The sequence below is a fragment of the Amphiura filiformis genome, chromosome 3 (genome assembly GCF_039555335.1).
Source record: "Amphiura filiformis chromosome 3, Afil_fr2py, whole genome shotgun sequence".
Lineage (NCBI taxonomy): Eukaryota > Metazoa > Echinodermata > Ophiuroidea > Amphilepidida > Amphiuridae > Amphiura > Amphiura filiformis.
This window is the reverse complement of record NC_092630.1, coordinates 22215883-22242689: the sequence shown is the minus strand read 5'-3', so window position 1 is coordinate 22242689 and position 26807 is coordinate 22215883. Positions and strand designations below refer to the sequence as shown.

The following is a 26807-nucleotide window of genomic DNA, read 5'->3' as shown; positions in this document are numbered from 1 at the left end:
AAGAGAACCAACAGAAAACGTATGACGAAAGGAAAAATGGTTTGGGGATTCCCCCATCTGAAAATATCAATTATGGAAATTCCAGTATTTGCAATCATTATAATGACAATAGAATATTTCTAAATCCGTTTCCACCTACGACTGGTACTATTGAACCACATCATACCATTACCAGATTTCCATTACCAGGATACTTGGTCAGATTTCAGAGTGTAAGTAAGCTTAAAATTAAAATGCAATCACTGTGAATGAAAGTATTCAGCCAGCTAGGCAAAAACAGGCCAAAAAACACTGAAAAATGCCAACTTCCGTCAAAGACTTTTGAAATGAATGGTCAGGTGATCATGGTGATACATGTGTATAATTAATCATTGATTGTTTTGATGTTCAATGTTTGTCAGGCTTCGTAGCTGTTGGTATTATTATTAATATTATTACTATACTAAAAAATTACTTAATTCGTGTACATCGTGGAACATACTCTTTGCGTGGCTGTGCGTAGTATAAAGCTGTTGTAGGCAGATAGCCTCGCAATATGCATATATGGACGCGTAGAGCCGGGGCGTAGAGTAGCGCTGTACGCTCGTGTATCAGCATGATTAGTCGCGGAGTAACAAGCGTAGTTGAATGTTACACGATGTACACAAATTTAAATTAATAATTTTTCTATATAGCAGATTTCAACTTGCCTGGCTGTTGTATTTTTATGCATTTTTGCTCAACCATGAAATGGTATTCTATTTTAGCATTGAATAGTGTAGGCCTATCTTACTAGTCTTACTTACTTTTGGTAGAAATTACATATCTCAAAATGCCACAAAGGTACTTCATAAGCTTTAACATTATTATACACTAATAGCGAGAACCAATGCAGAGCAAACGTTAGGAAAAAGGCAAACCAATAACCATGCATTGGTTGTGTCTCATGGGCACTTGCGGGTAGATGCATATTATTTGCTCGAGTATTTTCCAACATTTAAGTGACAATTTTGTTATAAAAACAGCTAAAATCATGTGCTTTTTTCCTTCTTGTGTATGAAATAGGTTTTAAATGAACGCATGATATTACTTGTTGGAGAGAAATTAGATAAAATAATGCACTTGCGCTGATATCGATGCGTCTAATGCACTCCTTCCTTCGGACCGGGGCTCATGCATTGGATGCATCATCATCAGCGTGCGTGCATTATTTTGTCTAATTTCTCTCCCAACAAGTAATACGCGTTCTTAAAACCTACATACATGTACATGTATGACCCCCGGAGTGGTGTCAAATTTTAAACGAGAAAAAAATTAAAGAATATAATAAGGCCAAGTAAAGAAAATAACATGTATGTCGTCCGGACTTTTTCAAAAATCGGTGAGGGAGGTCATTATTATTTTTTTACCATTCATTTCTGTGTAAACTTGCTAAATTTTGCAAAGTGTTTGTCAACTTGAACACATTATAAAATCGGCCAGCGCCCCCTAATATTTTTCTTATTTCCCCAAAGCCCTACCCTAGCTTAAAGAAAGTGTTTGCAATGTGTTCAAGAATTTCTTTTAAGGGATTACTATACCCCTGGCCAATTTTGTGCCTATTTTTGCATTTTTCTCAAAAATTATAGCGCATTGTTGACAATAAGATACCCGGGGCGTTGCATTTTCTAAACGGGGGCGTTTATTAGAGGTCATTTTTAGCACGACAATTCCCGTCTGCAGGTAACTTACCCCGTAAGTAACTAGTAACGTACCCTGCAAGTAAAGCTCGCCCTGTACCCTGCTAAAAGTAACACATCTACATGTATGCTGCACAAAAACCCACCTCCCTCCCTGCAAAAAGTCATCCCACAAAATACCCATCCCCACTCCCTGTAATTTAGCTCCTCCCCTCAAAAGTTAGGTCTATAATGAAAGACAAAGTGCACCTGCACCTGTGTACAAGTGTTGTGATGATGACTTGCTGAACGCGGCGGTATAACTGGACGTATATTGTTAATTTTGCACCTTCAAACATACAAACCATCTCAAAAGTTAGGTCTTATAGTAGGAAACTTTCTTTCCCAAGGCACCATGTCAACAATGCCTAGAAAAGTGGCTTTTTGCCTACTAAAAGTACATAATTTTTCCCCATTTTCTGCTATTCCTCCTTTTACGTGCTATTATAAACCAATCAAGGATCGTAGGGAATTTGATTGACAGTGACATCATGATCAGACACGGTAAAGTCTTTTTATCTCTGTCTTTCAATAGGAAACTTCCTTTCCTTGATGCCTTGTATGCCATTTTATGCGATTTCCTTTTTCCGAAGAAGGCACAAGAGATGAATACATGTAATGTATACCCGGGGTGGGGTGGGGGGGCACTCACTTTTTTTTTTTTGGTAGGGGTGTGCTGGTCTTGGGAACTGATTGGCCGGCCATTAGGAGGGGTCTTGGGAACTGATCAGCCGCCAAAATGGGGGTCTCGGGAACTAAACTAGTCCAAACTAGGTTTCAATTTCATTGTGTTTTACCACAGATTTTTGAAGGAATCAATTTCGCTTTGAATTTAGCGTTGAATTATTAAATTAGAAAACAATTTTAATGCAAAATAGGCCTAGGCCCTATTACGATGGAAATCTCAGCAAAGCAAAACAGCATTCAGATCAAAGTTACTAGACCCCGTAGACCTACCTATAGCCTACTGATATTTATAGCAGCAGCCAGCAGTATTACGTAAAAGCCCGTCACCCCCCCATGTTTTTTTTTCAGTGCCATAAAGAAAAACATTTCATTGAACTTTTCCATGAGATAGATTGAAAGGGTAAAGTAAGCAGAATTTGACAGCCATATTCCACTAGACTAGTAGATCATAAAATTACCTGTGAATGAACTGTTATGGCCAGTTCAATTTCTGAAGATATCATCAAAACACTGTTGAATTTTAAAGTCTCAGATGTGGTATTTACCACAGTTGAGACTTAGAATTCAACAGTTTTTGATAATTTCTCCGGAAATATACCGATTTGGAACACCTAATTTCAGTATGTTAACGAGAAAAATATGAGCTTTCACCTGATACCAAAATCTGCATTTTGATGGGGTAAAGTGGGAGGGGGGGATAAGGCTGTTAATCAGGTTGCCCACCTTTAATATAAAAGACTCAATCCTAACCACCCGAAATAAGCATTCTTTCAATGTGTAATCCAAAAGAGCTCATGACCACAAAACAGCACACCTCAATTTCTTCAGGCGTGCAATTTGTAGCACACCCACAGCTCGCCTAAATGTTTTGAGGTGTGCGATTTGTTGCACACATTCTTCAATTTTCAAAGGACAAGGCCTGGTGCATATTATCCCGGGCTGTTATCATAATATTGATAAAACATGTCCAACAACATCATGAACTTTGGAATTTAAGTAAATAAAAGGTGGTGGTTGTTAATTTGGTATTTTTTTTGTGCACCAATAATATTATGGTAAACTTTAATAATATAAACAACAAGAATGCTGGTCTTAATTGCAATTAGCAAGAGGAGGACAAGACCAGGAATAGCAAGCCATGAGCATGTGAGCTTTTTGTAGCCTCCAGTGTAGTTTATGAATGTGTTGAAAAAGGTTTGTTACAATAAATAAATGTTTTTGAAAGTAAAGTCTTGGTAATCTTGATTACAAAGTACATTGATATTCAAGAATCAAAATAACTGTATGTCATGCATAATGTGTACTATGTACAGTACATGATAATGAATTGCCTATAATAGATGTTTCCTGTGTGTTGACAGTCAATCCAATTCTATATTATTAGCTTATAAGCCTAAAAGCTAGAGTAGATTTAACATCAAGATGTTTTTGTTTTGCATTTGGCCTAGCTACATGTTTATTCCACAGTTAAGTGGGCAACATATTACGTGAAATGATCAAAGAAAAATTGTTACATTTTAAACAAAAAGTGTATGCTGGTATCGGTCTTGCTCATTCAAAGTTAAAACATCCATTTCTGGTAATACATTTTTACTGCAAATCTGACCTTCAATTTTTCATACCTTTTCCTAGTGTGCAATATCAAGTAAATTGCAAAATCAACTCCATGTATGCAGATACGCATGTATGTAGAATTTGAAACACATTTCAAGTAAACAAATGTAAACAGATATTTTAACATTAGGCAACAACAAACCTGTTCTACTGGCAGATAATACAAAAAAATCTCAAAAACAGAAAACCTGGGTTAGTCTGGCCTGTAGAACAGGGTTTTTTTTTCCTTGCCTAAATTGTTCATTTACATCAAGCTTAAACTTGAATCAGATTTTGTCCAGTAAAGTTTCAGACTTTACATGTGTGAAAGATAATATAATACGATAATAGTGTTGCTCATTCAATTATGGGAAATTTTGATAAAAACAAGCTTCATTTCTGAGTTTACATATTTTTCTATAGGTAGGAAGTATAAAATTTACATGAAGGTATGTAGCTTAGTCATTGTATACACACATGGATATGTACAATCATTCCCATAATACCTGTATGATTCATAAATGTGAAAGGAAATTGAAATCAATAGTTTGATTGTATGGCAACATTTGAATTCGCGAGGAAGTTAGAAAAGTTTTAAATATAAACGGATGATAAAACTTCTTTTTTATGGCTAATGTTTGATGCATTGATGGGGGGGGTTGAAGGGTTGGAGGGTTGGGATAGGAGTGGAGCTACTTGGCTGCATCCTTGAAATTATGGGTACAACATCATACAAGCTATCTATTGGCTGTCATCACAGAAAATTATTAACACTGTGATGAGGTACCGGTACTTGATATGAATTTCATCTTGTACATCTAGGCAATTTGTTTGGAATTAATTCTCATTTTAATTATTAAAGGTGATGCTCATGTGATATCTTGTAGCCAGTGTCTTAGCTATAGCCAAAATAATTAATTCTCGATCATGAGAGCCAACTTGGGTACGCACAATTATTTGCATCGAGCGTACTACGCAAATACCGGCGCTTACGGTGCAACACAGCTTTTGAGAATTGACCAATCACACGGTCGTTGCTAGGCAAGGTCAAGGTTCGGTCATGCAGGTCGCGCAATCGTGTTATTCTATGAAAAGTACGCTGACGCAGAAGGTACATCCTCTCATGATCGAGAATTTGTTATTTTGGCTATAGCCGCCTGTCATTTTAGACAGGGAGTTTGCTCCTTGGATGGGCAAAATTAGTGCCTTTGACAGATACAAAAATGTACTACATTATATTAATATTGTATGTGTTGTGAAAGGCTATTGACCTTTTTATTAGACCAGATTTTCATAATAAGGCCATAGCAACACATATTTATTCTCTTTGAACCACCAATAGGCTGTAGAAGCAACAGTTGGACAAAACTCAGTTTTTAGCTAAGACCCTGCTTGTAGCTTCTTTGCTGTGGACATATTTATAACACTAGTGCACCTGTAGCTGTGAGAGCCCTGATGCTGTGAGAGCACTGGCATGATAGCGATACTGTTTGACCCAGATGACCTATGACCTCGGTGTAATTGTTTTTATGCCCCCCTCATACAAAGGATTGCACCTATCAAGTTTAAGCCCAATAGGGCAAAGTTTAAATTTAGCCCCTACGTGACCTTTGACCTTGGTTGACCTCAATTTTGTTTTGCGCATATATTCCCCTCGCATCAAGGATTCCACCCACCAAGTTTGAGCCCGATAGGACAAAGTTTGAAATCCATGACCTTTGACCTGTGACCTCGGATGACCTCCATATACTGTTTTTCATGCTCCCCTCATACGAAGGTTTCGACCCACCAAGTTTGAGCCCGGTCGGACAAAGTTTGAAATTTGACCCCTCCGTAATGACCTTTGACCTCGGTTGACCTCGATTTTAGTTTATGCATTATATTCCCCTCCTATCAAGGATTCCACCCACCAAGTTTGGGCCCGATCGGACAAAGTTTGAAAATTTGACCTTTGACCTTGACCTCCGATGACCTTCAAAACCACATGGCCAACATGCTTTTCCCGATACCTACCTATATGCGAAATTTGGTAGCGATGCGTCAAGCACGGCGAAACGCATAGCCGGACAGACAGATAGACAGATAGATAGACAGACAGACAGATAGAGACCGCTTATTATTTTATTAGTACTAGTGCACCTGCGGCTGTGAGAGCCCAGATGCTGTGAGAGCACTGGCATGATAGCGATACTGTTTGACCCCAGATGACCTTTGAACTCGGATGACCTTGGTGCAATTTTTCATGCTCCCCTCAGTGATACAAAGGATTCCACCTATCAAGTTTAAGCCCAATAGGGCAAAGTTTAAATTTAGCCCCTACATGACCTTTGACCTCGGTTGACCTCAATTTTGTTTTGCGCATATATTCCCCTCGCATCAAGGATTGCACCCACCAAGTTTGAACCCTATAGGACAGGTTTGAAATCCATGACCTTTGACCTTTGACCTCGGATGACCTCCATATAATGTTTTTCATGCTCCCCTCATACGAAGGTTTCGACCCACCAAGTTTGAGCCCGGTCGGACAAAGTTTGAAATTTGACCCCCTCCGTAATGACCTTTGACCTCGGATGACCACAATGTTATTTCGCGCATTATAGTCCCCTCCTATCAAGGATTCCACCCACCAAGTTTGGGCCCGATCGGACAAAGTTTGAAATTTTGACCTTTGACCTTGACCTCCGATGACCTTCAAAACCACATGGCCGACATGCTTTTCCCAATACCTACCTATATGCGAAATTTCAGCGCGATGCGTCAAGCACGGCAATAAACGCATAGCCGGACAGACAGATAGATAGACAGATAGACAGACAGATAGAGAGAGACCGCTCATTATTTTATTAGTATAGATAGATATACCGGTATATGGCACAAAGCCAAGCAGAGCCAGTATTGAAAATTAAATAAATTGAAAGATTGCCCTAAATGGTATATTGGTGTCTTTAACCTGTTGAAGCCTAGCCTTTGTTCAGTAATTTCTAAACCAGGCGACTTGTGATATTCTACATGTCATATAAATTCTTTGATAATAGGTTGAGTGAAGGCCCGGAGTGAAGGTTTTCCTTTATGTACTAGTAAGTAAACCTGTCTCTCTGCAATTCAATATCACGCCACTTATATTTTGGTATTCTTCACCTTTTCCAGGCATGTAGATAATTACGAAGAAAACATATCCATCTGAAACAAATAGATCGAAGCATCATCATGGCAGCAGCAGTATTGTCTGCAGATAAAGATGCTGGAAGTCACACACCACCAAGCTCTGGTTCGTCATCAGAAGGATCTGATTTTGTGATTCTCCCAAGACCCTCCGAGGGTGCCCACTTAGGGTCACCTAATGACTTCCAGGTCAATGCTTTGGCTACACCATTTGCAAATGGGGGTGAGGTGTCAACGATGATGAATGCAGATCATTTGATGACGGCTTTCAATGGTTTGAAACAGGAAAATGCTATGCTGAAAGGTAAGAGGTGCACATGGAAACCCACCCACCCCCACACACACCACTACAAATGTACATGTCTGCACCGACAATGGCTGATCTAATTGTGTATTGCTATCAAAATGAAGACATCTGGATCAATGTTTAATCAACATACCATGGACCAACATGGCAGATTTTTTATGTGTATAGTTGTGTTTGGTACAGTACATAATATGCTTGTGGTCGGTATTTGTAATGCACAAGGACACCTCTAAAATGCATTCGGGATGCAATTATGACCTACTGCAGACCTCCGCAAACTAAGGACGGTGTTTGTTTTTATGGAAAGTCCCATGTGTGTCCTCGTTTGCAGGCAAACACTGACGCATACACACCTATGCTAACTTCAAAACCAGAGAAAAAGAAAAACAATAAACCAAACAAAAATCTTTTCAGACTAGGTGTGTCAATGTACATTTTACAGCTATACATTTATTCCACTATCTGTCATAATATTCTACTTTACAGGTCAGCTGACAGAGATGAACAAGGCGATGCAGTCAAGGATTGTTGAGATACAGACCATGAGGGAAGCTCAACATAGTATGAATGCAGACTTAAAAGACAAGCATCAGAAAGCAAAGAAAGCTGTCACTCATTACCAAGAACAGAACAAGAATCTAAGTGAACGACTAAAGGAAATTCTTGAAAAGGTATTTGATTTCAGGATTGGACATACATGGCCTATTAAATACATTTACTTTTAATAATACAGCACTGTTCTACATGTGCATGTTATATGCCATACATGAAGATACTTGTCCATATTAGTGCTGTCGTCGGCACCGTTTTTTAATGTTTAAAAATGTTTAAAAATTAAAACAAAAATATATTTTTGGCCAGAAAAGCAAGTTATAGGCCCAAAATGACTTGTTATTCAAGGTTGGAAACTAGAGAAATACTGCTACTCAAAATTTTTTTTTTAAATTGCCAATTTTTTTTTACAAAGTTGGATGCAGTTGTATATTTTAATTACTTTTGCTTCTATTGAACAGCTAGCAATGCATACTAATTCAATGTGTCCCTGACTGTTCAATGGAAGCAATGGTAATCAAAATATACAAATTTATCCAACTTTGTAAAACAAAATTGGTATTTTTTAAATTTTTAGTAGCAGTATTTCTCTGGTTTCCAACTTTGAATAAGGGCTCATATTGAAATACCCTACCACGTTTTCACACAGAAAGAAGGCAGGATTCCCCACGCTAAGCGCGCGCCTCAGGAAAGCTCGGTCATAAAACGGATGGATTATATGCATCAGTGATACACCCTGCCCAGGATTTTAACAAAAGAAGGCCAGCACAGGAAAGCTGCAGGATGGCGCACACCTTCCTGTGTAAGGGAATTTCAATATGAGCCCTAACAAGTAATTTTGGGCTTATAACTATATTTTTGAAAATTAAAAAAAAAAAAAAAAAAAAAAATTTAAGAATTTTTTTTTGGATGTCGACATGTCGGGATACGTGACGATGTCGACAGTATGTCGACATAAGGCATGTCGATGACGGCACTAGTCCATATACAGGTATCGATGAGGTACAACCATTGATTTAGACCAGAGAACTGGGATTCCACCATTTTTATGTGTCACAAAGTGAGAGAAACATGTGCCTGACCAGGGGGAGGGGTATTCAAGTTTCTCTGGTAGGGATGTTCCTCTGAGGCTCTGAAAGTGGACCCATATTTATACAAATTTTTGTTGGAATGTGGATCTATTTTTATACCAGAGGCCCAGAGTTTTGGCAAAATTTGATACAATTTGATACAACACTCATCCTTATTCTATATTCGGACAAGAGAACCTTCGGATTAGCAAGCTTAATTTGGTTTTCGGACTAGCAACCCTTCGGACTAGAGAACCTTTGGACTAGCGACCCTCCGGACTAGAGAGAAGTCATGGATAGAACTAGATGAATCATATTAATTTGTTAACATGATTGTGTGGATTCTTTTGACAGGACAACCAAAGCACATTGAAAGTGGAAAAATATCAGAAAGAAATCAGTCAACTGCAAATGGAACTAAGGAAGAGCCAGGTATGTATTAGTTACGATGTGAAATACTAGGCATATTACATGTAGATACAGTAAAAGTCTGAATATATCACCTGGTTCACATGTCTTTGCTGGAATTTAAAGTTTTTACATCATTTTCTGGCAGTTTACAAATGCTACATTTTGATGCAAATCCCATCAAAATCGGACATCTGGTTACCAAGTTATGAGCAATTTATCAGTGGCTGAAAACAATATAAAACAAAAGAATTTGAACACTATTTTTGCCAATATCTCAAAAACAATATTAAAGTTTGTTCGGCTTATGTAAGGCGGAAATTATTCGGCTTTTATTACTGCGTGCGTCAATAAAGTCCCATTTCACACTCGTGTAAATTCACATAAGCATGTGCCAGTCACGCATTACGCAACACACAGCTATCTAGCGTAAGCATTGCACCCAACTGCGTGCATGCCATTCTATATCAATACATGGTGTTATGAGTCTTATTTTTCCGCCTTTTATAAACCGAACAAACTTAAGCGACATCCGACTCATTCCCCTTGATCATGTCACTTATCTTTTGCTATTCATGATATACAAAATGTATCCTACTTTTATGAAGACCTTATCAAGTCATATCATCTGTTTTGAGTACAGTATAAAACAAGCAATCATATCGCTACTGCATCCAAAAAATTGCCAAATTTTACTGTGAAATTTCTGTGACAAGATTTTCCAATTTGTAATATAATAGAAAATGTTTTGATAGATAATATATATATATATTGTACAAATGAATGTATTAAATTGGTAATTATTTCTTAAAGTCAGAAATTTGAGACTCAATTGTATGACTTGCATAAATCAGAAATGGTTGGCTGATTAAGCAAACTATTCAATTGATTTGCTACAACATGTTGCTTCTGCTTACATCTCCCAACTTTGCACTGCCACTGTATTTTTATGTGTGTAACAATCAAGCAAAAGGAGTCATTTCCACATACTTATTTTTTCATTTACCATTCTTTGCTCATGTATAATCTTCATACTTACAGTGAAATTGTGCTGAATGTGCCATCAAAATTGAACTCGCAGTTCCTCAGAAATGACCATTTTCATGTTAATATAAAATACAACAGAATTTACCAATTATTTTGACCATATCTCATTTCTCATAAATGTGTCTCATTTCACATAATAGCTAGGAATAAATACCAGACTCATCTCCAAAGTGGAGGTCACTTCAAATCATCCCAAGTCACATAGTTAAGGAATGTTCTCTGTATTCCTAAACCATGTGACTTGGGATGATTTGAAGTGACCTCCACTTTGGAGATGAGTCTGGTATTTATTCCTAGCTTTTATGTGAAATGAGACACATGTAGCAGCCGACAAGTGCATCGTTTTGATATGGATGTACACATATGTCTTTACTTTTGCAAAGGAATCAACATTGATTCACACAATTCTATGTAAGAGAATAGATCTGCACAAGAATCAATTCATTCAGAGATGCCACTTTTCAGGTTTTTTAGTCCAAATTTCCATGTTTTTATTTATTTTCATCCTGTTTTGGGGCTTTTTGGCCTGCATTCACATGCTTTTTAAGGTTTTTATTACAGTTTCAGGTTTTTTGAGTGAAACTGAGTGGCATTCTGAATTCATGCATGCATCACAAAAATCAAGTAATGGTAATTGGATTCTTGTCAAAATTCTAATCCTGCTTTGTTTGGTGTCTATGATAATGTGTATTGATGTAATCGATCAACCCCAGCTGATCCGGATTCAAACATGGTTAGTTTGGTTGTAATAAATTGAGATCTGAGTCTAGGGCTATTTGAAACTTGACAAAACCACTATAAAAATATATACCCCCACCCATCTATTGCATGTTTGTTGGAACTTTCATTATATTTGGTTGCTTTTATTTCTGTAATCCCTTGCATGCTATATTTGCATTATCCATTGCATCCTTGCCAATATTTCATCCCATCCAGGCTGCTGCTTTATCACGCCCTGTCACCTCTGATGCACCAAGTAGTGCACCCTCATCTCTCTTGACTCAAATGCAGGAGGACCTCAAGAGTGCGCAAGAGACTAGAGGAGATATTAAGAGAGAACTGCAACAGATGGAGGAGGCTGGGAGGCAGAGTGAAGAGGCCCTGCAAAAGGTGAATGCATCTGAACTTCAACGTCTTCAACAGGTGAGGTGCACTTACACTTTCTGGCTCAAGTCTTTATTAGCACCTTGGTGCAATTAAAAAAGAATAGCTTTGGAATATTGTTTTACAGCTCTACCCACTTCACTGATTCCGAACCGTGATCCTTTTTCAATTCTCTTACGACTACATTGGGCTATTCCATCTAAAATCCACACTACCCTTGTGGAAGATTTTGGAAATATTTTCCACAGGGGAGTATGAATTTCAAATGGAATTAGCACATTAACTAGCTTATAATAAATTCCCTCCCTCTGTGGAAGATTCTTTCTCAGCTGAGGGTGTATGAAATTCAAATGGATCTGCCTAATGTGTTAATTGTCAGTCCCCCTGTGACAGATATATCTAAGATCTTAGTGTGGATTTTAAATGGAATAGCCAAATCCCAGAAAAAATTAGTTTAAACACTTCCCCTAATTTGAATGTTCTTCTTACCATAATGCCTGGAATATGATTTTGATACCATATTTTGTGTACTATTTACATGTAGTCACTAGAAACTAAGAATTATAATAGTGTTACCTCAGTGTTCCTCTTCCATGTACCTCTCACCTTTCCACACCAATCAACATATGGTGATGATGAGTATATGGTGCATTCCAACACTACATGGGATAGAAGGGATCCATTTCCATTGGTTGGACCTTTGTACGTTCAATGTGTTCTTACAAACTTTGAGTCTATTATATAAGTTATGAGTGTTAGCAAAAACATATTATAGTAATCGGCGGGAGTTATTAGGCTTTTACCACTACATGGTAAGTAGACCCAGTGATGTTATGTAGCTCAAAATTATGTCTGGTCTATATATTGTGCGTGTTAAAGAAACTAGATAAAGTATAGGACTTGAATTAATAATTTATGATGCTTCTGGCAAGATTTCACAAGACAATTCTTAAAATAAAATATATTGATATTAATCTGCAATGTTATAAGGCCCGACGATTATGAGTTGATAAAACTAGAGGCACAAAGCTGACGTAAAAAAGTAAACATAATACAATATCATTGAATTATTATGAAATTTTTATTTTCCATACTTGTACATCAATTTTCTTTCTAACAGGCAATCAAAAGAAAAGATGAGGAAAAGCAAGATTTACTGAAAATGAACCAAGAGCTTCAACAGAAATTAGACAATAAACAGCAAAAAAGTGTCGCAGGCTTGCAAGAGGATGAAGGAAGACCACGACAGGATAGCAAAAGTTTGCCAAGTGGTCAATCAGAAGGCGAGTTCATAGAAGAGGAACAAGGTTTTTCATTGATGCATGACTCCAAGGAATTTGATGGACGTCCACTTCAAGGATTCAACCAGGATATCTTAAAACAACTCCAGAATGAACGAGAAAGGTCAGATAAGGTGTCTGCAGAGCTTAAGGAAGAACGTACTCATGCAAGGAAAGTGGAAGCTGATCTTCAAGATGCTACTCGTCAGTTGATGGAAAGAAGTGAAATCTATGAAGTGGAAGTCTCTGAGATCCATCAGAAGCATAAGGCAGTGGTGGATGATCTGCTTCAGCAAATTGACGAGCTTTCTACGGCAACACAGGTACATATGAAGTTGTTTTTATAATTTTGATACAGAAATGGATATTAATCTGTCATTTTCAAGCACTTTTAGCTAGATATTGAAAAGAGGATAAATGTGAATGTTTTCTACAGGCTAACTTGATCTGCCTATATTATACAGTATACATGTACATTTGTACCAATATTGTTATGGACAGAAAATTGAAGAAATGTGTTGGTATTTGCATAAATCAGTCATGGTTGAGCTCTCATATGAAGCATATATCCAAAATGTGCAAGAAATGTGACACTGCAACAGGTCTTGCATTAGGAATTCCACTAAATCCAAAAAAGTTGGGTCCACTAGCCTATCAAGCACAAATATAGATCAATAGAAGGCTTCAAAGACTGATAGAGAAAATATACAGATACACTGATAACAAATGAAACAAAAAATGTTTGCAATCTGCAAAATATTTAACTTTATATATTCCATTTCCCAAATGATATATGTTTGTGTAGGAAACAGAGGCAAACCTGTTATATAAAGGCTATTTGTAGTGTTGGTATTTACCAGTTATGTGCAATGGATCAACCCCCAGCTTATAATGGGTGTTTTTTTAAATAAATTGCATCCAGGATTTAAGAATGCAAACAGAAGCTATACCAGCCTGCCATTATATTTTTATCATTTTACCAATTACCATCTTAACCATTCTATTGCAGGAGGAACGTCATGACAGTGGTGCCCAATTGAAACATCAAGTCAAAAGTCTTGTAGCAGAATTGAACACCAAGGAATCAGACATAAAGGATAGAGATCATACAATTGACAACCTACATGCAGAGTAAGTATAGAATAGAAAGGATTTATGTGTGTGATGATGCTGTTATAATATATTTGTTATCACACCCTCATGGAAACTGTTGCATGAAGAGGAGTATTATTTACCCCATGAGAACTACCTGCCTATTGGTCTAAAAGAAATTTTCATTATCAATTGGACCAATCAGTAACATTGTTAGAATAATTTCACCACACCAAAAAATGGGGTAAATTATTTGCAAAGCTCCATTCTGATTGGTGATTAAAGTGAAAATATCATGTAATTGACCAACCAGAGACAATGTTAGATCGGCAGGTAGTGCTCAGGGGGATAATAAACAATAGTATTAAAATAAACACCCCAAAGTGTTTTCAGCAGAAGTGAACACTCCATGAATTCCTTACCAGCTCGGTGAAGACCGAGAGCTTAATATGTGCATTGCTTCGATAAATTTCAACTTTTAAACATTCACCATCATTGCCTGTGATTGATAAATGCTTAGTTTATATCATATCTGTCATACATCTATTAATTTACACCAATTAATACTTCTCTAAGTGTTAGTGTTACGGTTTGTCCAAAAATGCAACATTAGGTTAAGCTGGTGAGTACCAAGTTGGTGCTCACTAATTTTCACTCATCCTTACCTTCGTTATTGTATCCATTCAAATTTCCAGAATTGCTGCACTCAGAACTAAGGTAACAATGTACCATGATGATATGGAGAAAGAGCGGGATCAGAACACTGAGTTAGTAAATACACTAGAAACGGAAATATATCGCTTAAAGAGGTCACTGGAGACTCATTCAGGTGAACTACAGCAGAAAGATACCATGTATAGGGGTGAAAAGCAGAAGGCATTGCACTCACAGTAAGTATCTATGTCACATGAATTGCTCAAGTCAGGCAAAATTTGTCATGAAGGCCAATACAGGGGCACTGCAGCGGCACGTTGGCGCAGCGGTACGGGCTCTGCTTGGTGGATTGCTGGTTCGAGCCTGGCGGTGCCATCATGTTGTGCTCTTGGGCAAGGCGCTTTACCTTACTTGCCTCTCTCGACCCAGGGGTGCATGGGGAGCTGTTATGAATATTGTCCATTGAGCATTGTATGGCAGCTGACGTAATGACAGCGGAATAAATGAAAAGTGCTTTGGTACATGTGTGCACATGTGAAAGGTTGTATATAAATACCAACATTTATTTTACAAGTAATATAATTGACAGATTTACTTCTAAGTCAAGATAACCTGCCAAATGACCATTTCTTATATTTACAAAACAAAAACAAAAAGAACTTATGCAATGCGTAACAAAGTTTACTTACCCAATATTAATTTCAGTTAAACCCATTCATTTCTGACTGATTTTCGCAGAAAACATGTCATATTGATGCATTTATATTACATTGAAATTGCATTCTTGTTGTATTGTAAATGTAGCTCAGGCAAATTGCCAAATGTTTGTACTCTGGTGTTTTTATCTTAAGAGATTGGGATAAAACAAATTATTCATGGCATACATTACAATACAACCCCCCGCCAAAAAAAAAAATCGGGAGAAATATAAAAATCTATGGTACATCAATAATTTAAACTAAATTTTGTTTGAGACATTTTTAGAACTTCTTGATTGTTACTGCTAATTATATTATCCCTTGGCAAATAAAGATGGCAAAAGAACAATTTGAGTGGACAGTTACACAAACAAAAGAATCATTTAATTGTGATGATAATTATTCACAGGATAAGGGATTTACCGCATCGGTTTAACTATTTTTCTCAACAGACTTGAACTTGACAGATTACAGGAAGAATACGACCAGCTGTTTGGAGATTATGATAACCTGACACGTAATTATGAGGAGTTGCGGGCCAAATTTGAAAAGGTACTCTAATTATTATCATGACAGTTAATTTATAATGATGCTGTATTAAGCACAGAACACCTAATAAAGGCAGTGATGCCAACACCGCGACTTAGGTACCGAATTGGGCTACTTGAATATTGCTTGCTGCAGAAAAGCGTGCCACAACTTTCTTAAAGTGCCAGGCTGCGGCAGTAATTTTGATGTATTTTCCTTTTATGTAGCCAAATTATAAGGGATTTGAGTCTCTGAAGAATATCCAAATTACAATAATTATGGGCTTTGTGACAATTTATTGATTGGTCAGTAAGTATTTAAGTTTTAATAAATCAAGTGCTCTTCTACCCAATTCGGTGATTTATCTTCTAAATTTGGGTATAACCATCCAAATATCTGGTATAAGGTGTCTTTTGGCTACTTGAGAGTCATTCACCATGGTCTGGCAAGCCAATCGCCCTGCCCGATACTGAAATGTTTTGGCAACACTGCCTAAAGGTTTATCATTATAGACAGAGAAGAAGTTCAAGATCCTGAGTTTGTTCCAACAATAACAACAATGTGCAATCAAGAAGTGCTTTCTACAGCTTTAGTGCATCCCACATTTTAAACAATCTGAGCCTAATACAACACTGATAAATTGTCCCTGGGCCCTTGAAACAGGACACTCCATGCTGAATTTGGTGTACCTACAAGTACCTACAGGCAACAGCACAAAATATTAACCAACTTTTTGTGAAAAGGTTGCCTCACAAACAAACTAAAAATCAACAGGTTTTGAAACTTGATAAAAGAGGGGGGGGGGGGGGCATTTGTTATAAATATTTTGTTTATTGCATGGATGCAATAAACATGATAAATGATAACATTAATGTTTAATGTCACAATATCTTCAAGAGAGAAATAAAAAATAGGCAAGGGTTGTTTAAGCTACATGATAATGGATATGGATGTTTCAGCTTGTTTCCATTGATAATGTCAAAATATAACTTTTGATTGATTTAGGTGCAGCCAATGCTTGCTAAGCAACGTGAAATTGTGGAAAACCAAGATAGCCTTGTTGCAAGACTTCTATCTGCTGAGGAAGCAATCAAAGCCAAGGATGAACAGAATCAACAACTCCAAGAGGATATGAAACAGATGAAGAATGACTTGGAAACAATACCTGTACTCAGAGCTCAGGTAAGTCTCTATGGGATGTAACCTGGCACTCCTGTATGGGAAGTAAATTTGTGATAAATTATGTTTAAAAAAGGGGCATTGTAGGGTATGAAAAAAGGTGGTCATTGGGTAGAAAATTTTAGAGAAAAAAAAATGTAAAATAATTCTTGTTTTTGCCAAATTAACAATCCAATTTTGCTGAAATAAGAATAGTTTCTGCATTATTTTATAGCATTTTGATGGGGAAAAAGATCATCAGATAGAACTTTACAAAAGGAGTCATCCCTGATTCAACAGCAGCCTGACGGATAGGGCTGATAACTGCTGTACATTGGTCTGCTGTAATTAGATACTGATTGGCTGCTGGTAGCAATTAATCTGTTCAATAAGACACCAGTCTTATTAAGCCGGTGAAACTTTCTATTTGGGACTGGTATTTTCTATGTACCTGCACTACCATGCTACAGGCTGGTGTCAAAAGAAGCCTATTTTCCTTTCCCAAATCATGTATTCTATTCTGAATATTAAATTTGAAGGGACAACAGAGATATAGATTCTATGGTCATTTACAGAAAGACATACTTGAGTTGTTTTATGGTAATTTTTGTAAAGATGAGTTCATTGACCTAATAATTCTAATTGATGAAGTTGTGCAGCAGTTACACTAACTAAACATTTTCAGAAAAATCTCTCTATTACTTATTTTACAATAAGGTTATGGCAGTATCGATGCCCCCCCACATATGATGACTCACGCTATGCAACTGGGTGATGGGCACAAATTTGGGGTAAAAGTCTGTGCCTGTTACATGAAATTTATAATGATAATTGGCTATTTACTAACTACAGGCTGAGGTCTACAAAGCTGACTTTGATGCAGAGAGAGCAGCAAGAGAGAAAGCCCACGCAGACAAGGAAGTGTTACTGAATGAACTGGAGACGTTACGAGCTGAATGTGAGAATGCCCAGCAAGAAGCCGCTAACCAGGCACAACCAAGGGTATTAGAGATGCAACGTCGACATGGAGGCGATGCAGGGGCTGGTCAGCAAGGACAGGATGACTATGGGTTATTACATACAGGTGGTATGGATCCTTGGGGGACGTTTCAACCATATGGAGATAATAATGCCATGGGCATACCTAATGATTTCTATAGCAATGATCAGGCGGGAGCAAACAGAGATATGGTGAGTAGATAAAATCAAGGTTGTCATATTATTAAGATTTGTGCAGAATGCTGAATAATACTTTAATAGAAACCATCCCTGTCTAACAGTGGAAGTAATTTAGGTGATTCACTGAGCGCGAGTGGCAATCACAGCAAAAATGGCTTTTCACCTTAAAAGATTAGGAATTTCTACCTGAGCTGTGTTGACTTCATAAATCAGTACAGATGGTTTATACTTGGATTCCATTTGGCAATCTCTTAATTGTGATCACAATGATATCTTTGTAAACTAATGTAATAAAACTCTAAAAATTTGCAGACTTCATAAAGAATTTTGAGTATTGAAAATGTTTTACTTGCAAATTTCAACAAGGGTAACTGCTCTAATGACTTAAACAACTCAATGTCTGGTATTTCACCTAATGATTATGTGGAAAATGATAATGATAGTTCTTTTTACTGTGATGATGTTAATGTGTATGATGATACTGTGGTTGATAATGACCATTCTTCAAAACATGTTAATGTTAATTTTAAGAACACAGATAATTACACTAATAATGTTTCCTCCCACTCTTGTGACACATGTCATTCATCATTTTCAATTTGTAAATGTAATCGTAAAAGCAATTCAGAGACCTTAATTGGGAAATCTGTCACCATTGCTAAATTATCTCAAAATAATGTTGGTACATCTATTTGTTCTGATAATATTTGTTCTGGTACCGACACCAATTTATCTGCTCATGATCACAATATAAGTGTCAATTCTTCTAGTAATGTTTCTAAAATGATTGTATTAGTGTCAAAATTCACTAAAACCTCCACCTGTGGGGAATGTTTTAAGAAGGTATTTGTATACAACTCATTGTCTTGTTCCCAATGTTCTCTTGACTTTCACTATGATTGTACTGATATTGACCAAGTTAATTCTATTCACCACTCAAATTGGCTTTGTAATTCTTGCTTCACCAAAATTTGTTTAGATGAACTTCCTTTCAGTGAGGGCCAATTTATTGATCTTAAGTGTCATTTGAATAGAGGTTTAAAAATTTGTCACATTAATATTCAGAGTCTCAGATACAAAACAGATCATCTTCAAATTTTTCTTTTCACAAATAATATTGATATCTTATGTGTCACTGAGACATGGTTAACACCTAATATTGATGATAATGAAATTGTTATTGATGGATACAATTTATATAGAAAAGACCGTGTTGGTATGGAACATGGTGGTATTGTTGTGTATATAAGAGAAGGTATTGATTACAATGAAGAAGTTAATATAAGTATTGATAATGATGTTGAAGTGCTTTTCATTGAAGTTAATTTGCCTTGTACTAAACCAATTCTGCTTGGTACTGTTTATAGACAGCCTAGTTCAAATGCTGAGTATTTAACTAAAATTGATCTTGTATTACAGAATGCTGTGGCTAATTATAATGAGGTTATAGTTGTTGGTGATTTTAACCTTGATTTATTTAAAAGTAACTTTTCCAAAAAGGTTAAAAACTTGGCTAAGAATTCAAACTTTACTCAATTGATCACTGAAGCTACTAGAATTACTCCTGAAACAAGATCTTGTTTAGATCTTGCTTTTGTAACACACCCTGACATGATCACTGCTCATGGAGTACATCATCTTGGCTTGAGTGATCACTCATTGATTTTTGTTGTATGCGTAAAAGTAAGAAAATTAAAAACCCTCCTAAATTAATTAAATCTCGCTCATATAAAAATTTCAATGATGTCGATTTTATTAACTCACTTAAAAATAAAGACTGGGATATAGTTACTAGTTACTCAGATGTTGATGCTGCCTGGACAGTCTGGGTTGATATGTTCAACGAGGTATGTAATAATCATGCCCCAATTAGGGAAAAGAAGATTAGAGGATATCTCCCTGAATGGGTAACTACTGACTTCCTGAAACTTACTAAAGATAAAGAATTCTATTATGATAAAGCTCATAAAACTAATGATCCACTTGATTGGGATAAAGCCAAAACTCTTCGCAATAAAGTCAATAACTTACGCAAAACTCTTAAGAAAAATTACTACAACACAGAAATTGAAAATAACTTACACAATTCTAAGAATTTATGGAAAACCATTCTAAGGAAGGTTATTCCCAGTAAAAATAAGAGTTCAGTAGCTAACATTAAAGTTAATGATAAAGTAACTACTAATGATAATGATACTGCAGATGTTTTTAATGATTACTTTACTACTATTGGTTCTAACCTAGCTAGTAAATTCAATTCTCATGATGAAGATAATATTCAAGCCAATAATTTGTGTGTCGATCATGATTATAATGGTTATAAATTTAATTTCTATTGTATCTCTGCTGATTATGTTTTTGATCAAATATGGAATTTCTCAAATAACAAGTCTCCTGGACTTGATGATATTGATGTCAAATTATTAAAAACTGCAGCTCCTATTATTTGTAAATCACTAGCGTATATATATGTAATCTTTCTTTAGCTACTGGTATTTTTCCTTCTGATTGGAAAAATGCAAAAGTTGTTCCTATTTACAAAGCTGGTTGTAAATCTAATGTTGAAAATTATCGTCCAATTTCTGTACTAAGTATTGTTTCTAAAATAATTGGCGTGCAGTTCACGATCAAATGTACTCTTATTTGTCTGTAAATAATTTTCTTAACCCATCTCAATCTGGTTTTCGTTCTCAATATTCCACTGCAACAACAGTTATTGATGTTGAAGATTTTATTCTTATGAACATGGATGAGGAAAGGTAACTGGTGCCATATTTCTTGACCTTAAGAAAGCTTTTGACACTGTCAATCACAGTCTTCTTCTTAATAAGCTCAAGAAATTTGGCATCAGGGACATTGAACTCAACTGGTTCAAATCTTATCTCAAAAATAGAATGCAGTCTGTTAAAGTAGGTAGTTCATTATCAGATTTAAAACCAATTAACATTGGAATTCCACAAGGATCTATATTAGGTCCTTTATTATTTATTATTTTTGTAAATGATCTGCCTGATAGTGTTATATGTAAAACAGTAATGTATGCTGATGATACTTCATTGCTTGTTAGCTCATCAGATCCTCTATGTCTTCAAAACAGCCTCAATCTTAACATGTGTAAAATTGCCAGCTGGTTTAAAAAGAACCACCTCACTCTGAATATCAGCAAAACTAAATTGATGCTTTTTGGTACTCCTCAAAATCTCAGTAAGTACCAAAATATTTCTTTAATTTATAATGGTGAGATTATTGAGAGGGTTGACAACTTCAAATATCTTGGAATTATTTTTGATAGTCACATGACATGGTCACATCATATAGATTTAATTGCTTCCAATGTCTCTAAACGTTGTGGTGTTATTCGTCGTGTTAAATATTATCTTCCAAATTATATTCTCAAAAAGCTTGCTGATTCTCTTGTCATGCCACATTTTGATTATTGCAGTCATGTCTGGTCCAACTGTTCACTCACTCTTTCAAGCAAGTTACAAATTCTCTTGAACAACCTTGCTAGAATTATTCTTTCTGCTGATATCAGAACTAATATTGATTCGATGATGTCTTCTCTCAAGTGGCTCAAACTAGATAATAGGTGGGATAACCATATTCTTATTATGTTATATAAATGCCTTACTGGTAGAGCTCCTGATTATCTTTGTTCCAAATTTTCATTTACCAAATCCACTCATGATCATGCCACAAGAGGTACTTCCTCCAATTCACTTGTTGTTCCTCAATTTAACAATAACTCTGGTAAGAGATTGTTTCAGACGAGAGCAGCAAATCTGTGGAATAGTTCTGTTGATGTTGACACTTTCGCACTAATTATATTTCCTTGAGCCTAAGTGAATTTAAATCAAGAGCTCTCACAAACCCCACTGTTCATTGATTTTTACTTTTGTATTAATTTTCTTGATTCTTGTAATTTCATTAGTATATTGTACATGTATATTTTTCTTGTAATATTTATGTAATATCAATGTAAATTCAATGCCTCTAAGAATAGCAGTGCCTTTACACTGAAGGAGCTACCCTGTATAAAGAAAGTTGAAATAAATAATTAAAAAGTTTGAATGATTTTAACTATGATACAAAGATTGGAGGGATCAAGCTTCTTCTTCTTCTCGGATACTGCTTAACATCCCAAGTGGAATAAGGCAAGCAGGAATTTGCGTATGGTTTCCTTTGCTTTGAAATAGCTGTGTAGTGCTGCTTTGAACTGGTTCTGGGCTAGTGATTTCAGTTATATTGTGGGGGAGGTCATTCCAGTCTCTCACTGTTCTCGGCACGTAAGAGAACTTATAAATGTTGGTGCATGATTGGTGCTGAGTAAATGATCTTGTGTTAGATTGCCGAGTAAGCCGTTGAGCCAGTAACAGGTACGAGTGGACTGATAATGCCAGGTTGCCCGCTGGCATTAAGCTTAATTATTGTAAAGTGTTTGTCAATTTGTGTGTGTATGTATCTGGGGGGGGGGTGTGTGCAGGGATGAACACACCCCGGTAAGAGGATGGTTGGTATGCATTTGCATTGTATGTGTTGCAAATGGCAAATAATAGAGGGGGCATGTGTGGCAGGCATGTTGAGGGGGTGGGGTGTCTTTGTATGCTTGTATGTCCAGATATAACCAGAGATATACTATTACCAGTACTATGAAAGAGATAAGCTATCACTACTTTTATTTATATCAATTCTTTGACTTTAAATATTCCTTTTTGTTTTCATTTCTGTAGGGTCTTCAGCCAGGTCGCAATGTGACTTGTCCCAAGTGTATGGAGCAGTTTCCAGATATGGATACATTACAAATACACATGATAGATTGTATACAGTAAATACAAGCCATTATGTGTGTAACAACGAAAGCTGCATGTTGAAAAATGCGGGAATAAGCACCATATTTGCAAGGTAAAAGCTTTGGTATGGTTTGGTTAATAGAATCAAATCTTGCGACAACGACATATATTGTTTCATATACCCTGCCTCCTTTTATGTGATATATTATGGTGAGCTTGTCTGCAATTTGACACAGTGTAGAGAACAATCTGTAATATAATGTTAATATCAACACTATTCAGAAAGTGCAATCATTGTATCTAATGCTGTGACATAATATTAATTGGTGGCTTATCATATGGCTGTCCTCTGTTCAATGTTGATAGTGAACATAAGTGTCTCCTGCCACTGGCAACCTGAATCTCATTTATTTTATGGGAACAATTATCATAAAGAATGGTGATGATATACCAGTGCAGCCAGCCAAGGTGAAGGTTTTTTGCCCAGTTTTGAGGCAGTCAATTATTTTACTGTACTATGTAAAGGTTCATTGTTTTTCTGATACCTTTGCAGTCAGGGTTGCTTGATTTGATCACGTTGATTTAAATAATGTTTTTCAATGTTATTAATTATGGTCAATTCAATGTTGTTCTGGCTAAATAATTACCTGCATTAGGCGACGAAAAAAGAAAATCCTGTTCTACGGGCCCGACCGACCCAAATTTTGAACAAATTGGGAAAAAAAATTTCCTGTACAAATGAATGCCGACCCAAAATTAGGAAATTTCAGGAACAAAATTTTTGTTTGGTATTTTCTCAAATTGCAAATTATTTACAGATTTTGGTGATTTTTTGGGTCATTAAAAAAAAAAGGCAGACCGACCGACCCTACTTGAAAGGTCCGTCCGCCCGTAGAACAGGGTTTCTTTTTTTCGTAGCCTTAGCCTATTTTTGATGTTTTGTATTTTAAGTAACTTTAAGAACCCTTCGTAGGTCTTTTACCAGTATGGAATTTTGTCATGGAAATTGCCCTGATTTTTTTGATTTGTTTGACTTATTTGTTTCATAATTGGAATTGCCAACTGTTATTCATTGTGCTGAGAGCCACTTTTAGCTATTATGTCATTTGTTTGGGGGGAAAATCAAAAACATCAAATTTCAATTTTAAAAACCTGATTTAAATCTTTTTGATTTTTTTGAAAAAATAAAATTTTTGATTTTTTTTTAAAGCAAAATCAGCAACCCTGTTTACAGTATAGGTCAGGGTTTTGCAAGTATTGTGATCCTATTGCATCACTACATCGCTTCGAGATCTCTTTGATTATGCTTGTGTTGAAAATTGCCAAGTATACATAAAACTTATAATGATGTTAATGTATACCACATGCAGCCCTATAACTGACTTTAATGTGAAAACGTAATGAATGCAAATCTATCTCATGCAGAGGTAAGAAACAATCAGCAAAATTTTAAGCACACTTCACTGGCGTTCAATAAGCCATGAAAGTTGTCCTCCAGTCTGACTCAAACTAATTTGGATTGACCTTTACAAGTTGGTTACAGGTGATTGAGTTTGTTCAAAACACCAAGGGCACTAAGGCAATATCACTGTGCTTTGACATAGAACTTGCAATAGTGCATATGAAGACCTTTGTTGCAAAAGCCCACTTTTTAACTTTTTGAGAAAAACAGCTTTTTTTAATTGTGCAAGTATTACTTGTTCAATTTGATTCAATTTGGGTTTGGATCAAGTGTTGATGAATAGAATCTAAGAGAATAGGTTTGGTACATTTTTCAAACCTTGTTATTTATTTTATTATTTATTTTATATTGCACCTTTTGTGGATGTAAGGGCTTTTGCAACAAAATAAATTTACCCTTTTCTAGAAACCACCTTTGTTTCAATTTAGGTTTAGTGTCTTTGAAATATTGCTTTTATTTTAAAGTGTGTGAAATACCAAAAATATTAAATCAATTACCTTACTCTTCAAACATTTTCAAATAGCCTGTATAGTGTCCACAACTTACAACTTATAAGTGCCCCCTAATATTTGTAAAATAAGTCGAAATATATTTTAGGAAATGTAAAAAAGTAAAAGGATATGTATATATTTGTAGCCCTATTTGTTTGACCCCTGTGGACCCATTTATAGCGTTACACATCATTGCATTTAGTCACAATGGTTAATTGTGTAAGAAAAAAGTATTTAGGGGGGAACTAAGTTTTGGACCTTATATTTACTGAATGCCTGGTTTGAATGTGTATTTGCACCATGACTATACCGTAAAAAACTTTAAAAAAGATAGTTAGCATATGTGCTTGATATGGAGTACTTTTGAAACATGCAAACATGAAGAGCCCCATCCACAAAAGTGTAAAGGGTTTTGAGCAAATCATTGATGCACATAGTAACATATGAACAAGTAAACCTGCAAATTTGTGTCTCAACCCATTAGCTCAGTTGGTAAAGCGCCGGACTGTGGTACAATTTCATGTTTTCAAAAGTGCTCAATAGTAAGCACATATGCTAACTATCAAGTTTTTACGGTATTAAAATATATATGTGAATAAATTTAAATCTCCCACATCCTATAAAATCTACCATTCAATAATTTTATTATCTTGGGATAGGTGATGCCAGTAGCATTTTTTAATGAATACTGATTGTGTTAGTGAAAAGTCTATTTCTCTGAAAATGATCCACAAGAGAATTTAGTGGTGTACCCATGGTATATATTAGAAAAATGTCAACCAATATAAATGAGTATGATGTCGCTCTGATAACAACTACTTCAAGTGCATATTTTTCCATTTCCTGTCCCAACCTCGTGTATATATGTTGCTGGGTAATATACTTTTACACAGATATGCTGGACAAAGATGACTGTGATATACATATAAACATCCAATACATACATATATAAACATCCAATATACATCCAATAGAAACATTTTTGGCCACTCTATAATGTTCATTATATTGATATCTAGTGGTGTGTACCCATTGTTAAAATGCGTAAGTAGGCATACTTACAGTTACACAGAAAAACTTGTAACTTTAAAATTGATGTGAATATATTATTATTATATTGCATGTGTGGGATACTGGGGCTACAATATATAATATATGTAATGAGTTGTATAACGTCATTTATTAAACATTTTCAGAAAAGAAAGTATGCAACATGTTGTAAACAGCTTTGATGAAAACACTGATGCATAATGCTTGATAAAAAGTATTGGTAAAGGGCCATGATTTAATGTACTCCAAATGATTTCAACATAGAATATTTGTTCTACAAGCATTCATTATTCAATCTATTGCAATTCATTTTCATCTTCTAACACAATGTTTGTGGATGGATAGGCAATTGTATTTGTGACACGATCTGGTCCATGGGGGCCAAAGGTGGCAAATTTGAAACTGAGATAAAGGTAAAAATATGGAGTAAAAAACAATAAAATACATAAGAAAATAGACATCAAAAAACTGCATAACTTTAGAACAAAGTATGCTAGACCTTTGCTGTTTTCAGTAAATGATAGACTATTGTATGTATAATGTAAAAATTGCAGTAACTCAATTTTCAAAAATGCCTCCTTTGGCCCCCATGAACCAGATTGTGTCACATTTGATGTTAAATGTCTGTCTGGTGGTGGAAATGTATTATTGATTTTATGTAAAACAAACATGCGTTAGAGCTAAACATACTGGAAAAAATATATTGAATAATGAATATTTGTTGTATCAACTACTTGACATCAATAAAAAGTATGCAGAGGGCTTGAGATCTAGGTTATATGATTGAGTATCAAATTA

The 26807-nt window shown here is 35.9% G+C and overlaps 1 protein-coding gene across 3 annotated transcripts; it reads left to right on the top strand.

The window, feature by feature from the left end:
• LOC140148217 (uncharacterized) lies at positions 1-26211 on the top strand. 3 transcript variants are annotated; one of them, XM_072170085.1, is made up of 12 exons: positions 1-212; positions 7125-7443; positions 7933-8117; positions 9423-9500; positions 11535-11666; positions 12748-13230; positions 13917-14038; positions 14695-14889; positions 15804-15903; positions 16885-17061; positions 17890-18228; positions 22947-26211. In XM_072170085.1, the coding sequence occupies exons 2-12, from the start codon at positions 7185-7187 to the stop codon at positions 23043-23045; spliced, it is 2169 nt and encodes a 722-aa protein (XP_072026186.1). In that variant the 5' UTR covers positions 1-212; positions 7125-7184; the 3' UTR covers positions 23046-26211. The 3 variants fall into 3 exon arrangements, with proteins under 3 accessions (XP_072026186.1, XP_072026184.1, XP_072026185.1); XM_072170083.1 differs by having other exon boundaries at positions 11460-11666; XM_072170084.1 differs by having other exon boundaries at positions 1-216; positions 11460-11666.
• The last annotated feature ends 596 nt before the right edge of the window (positions 26212-26807 follow it).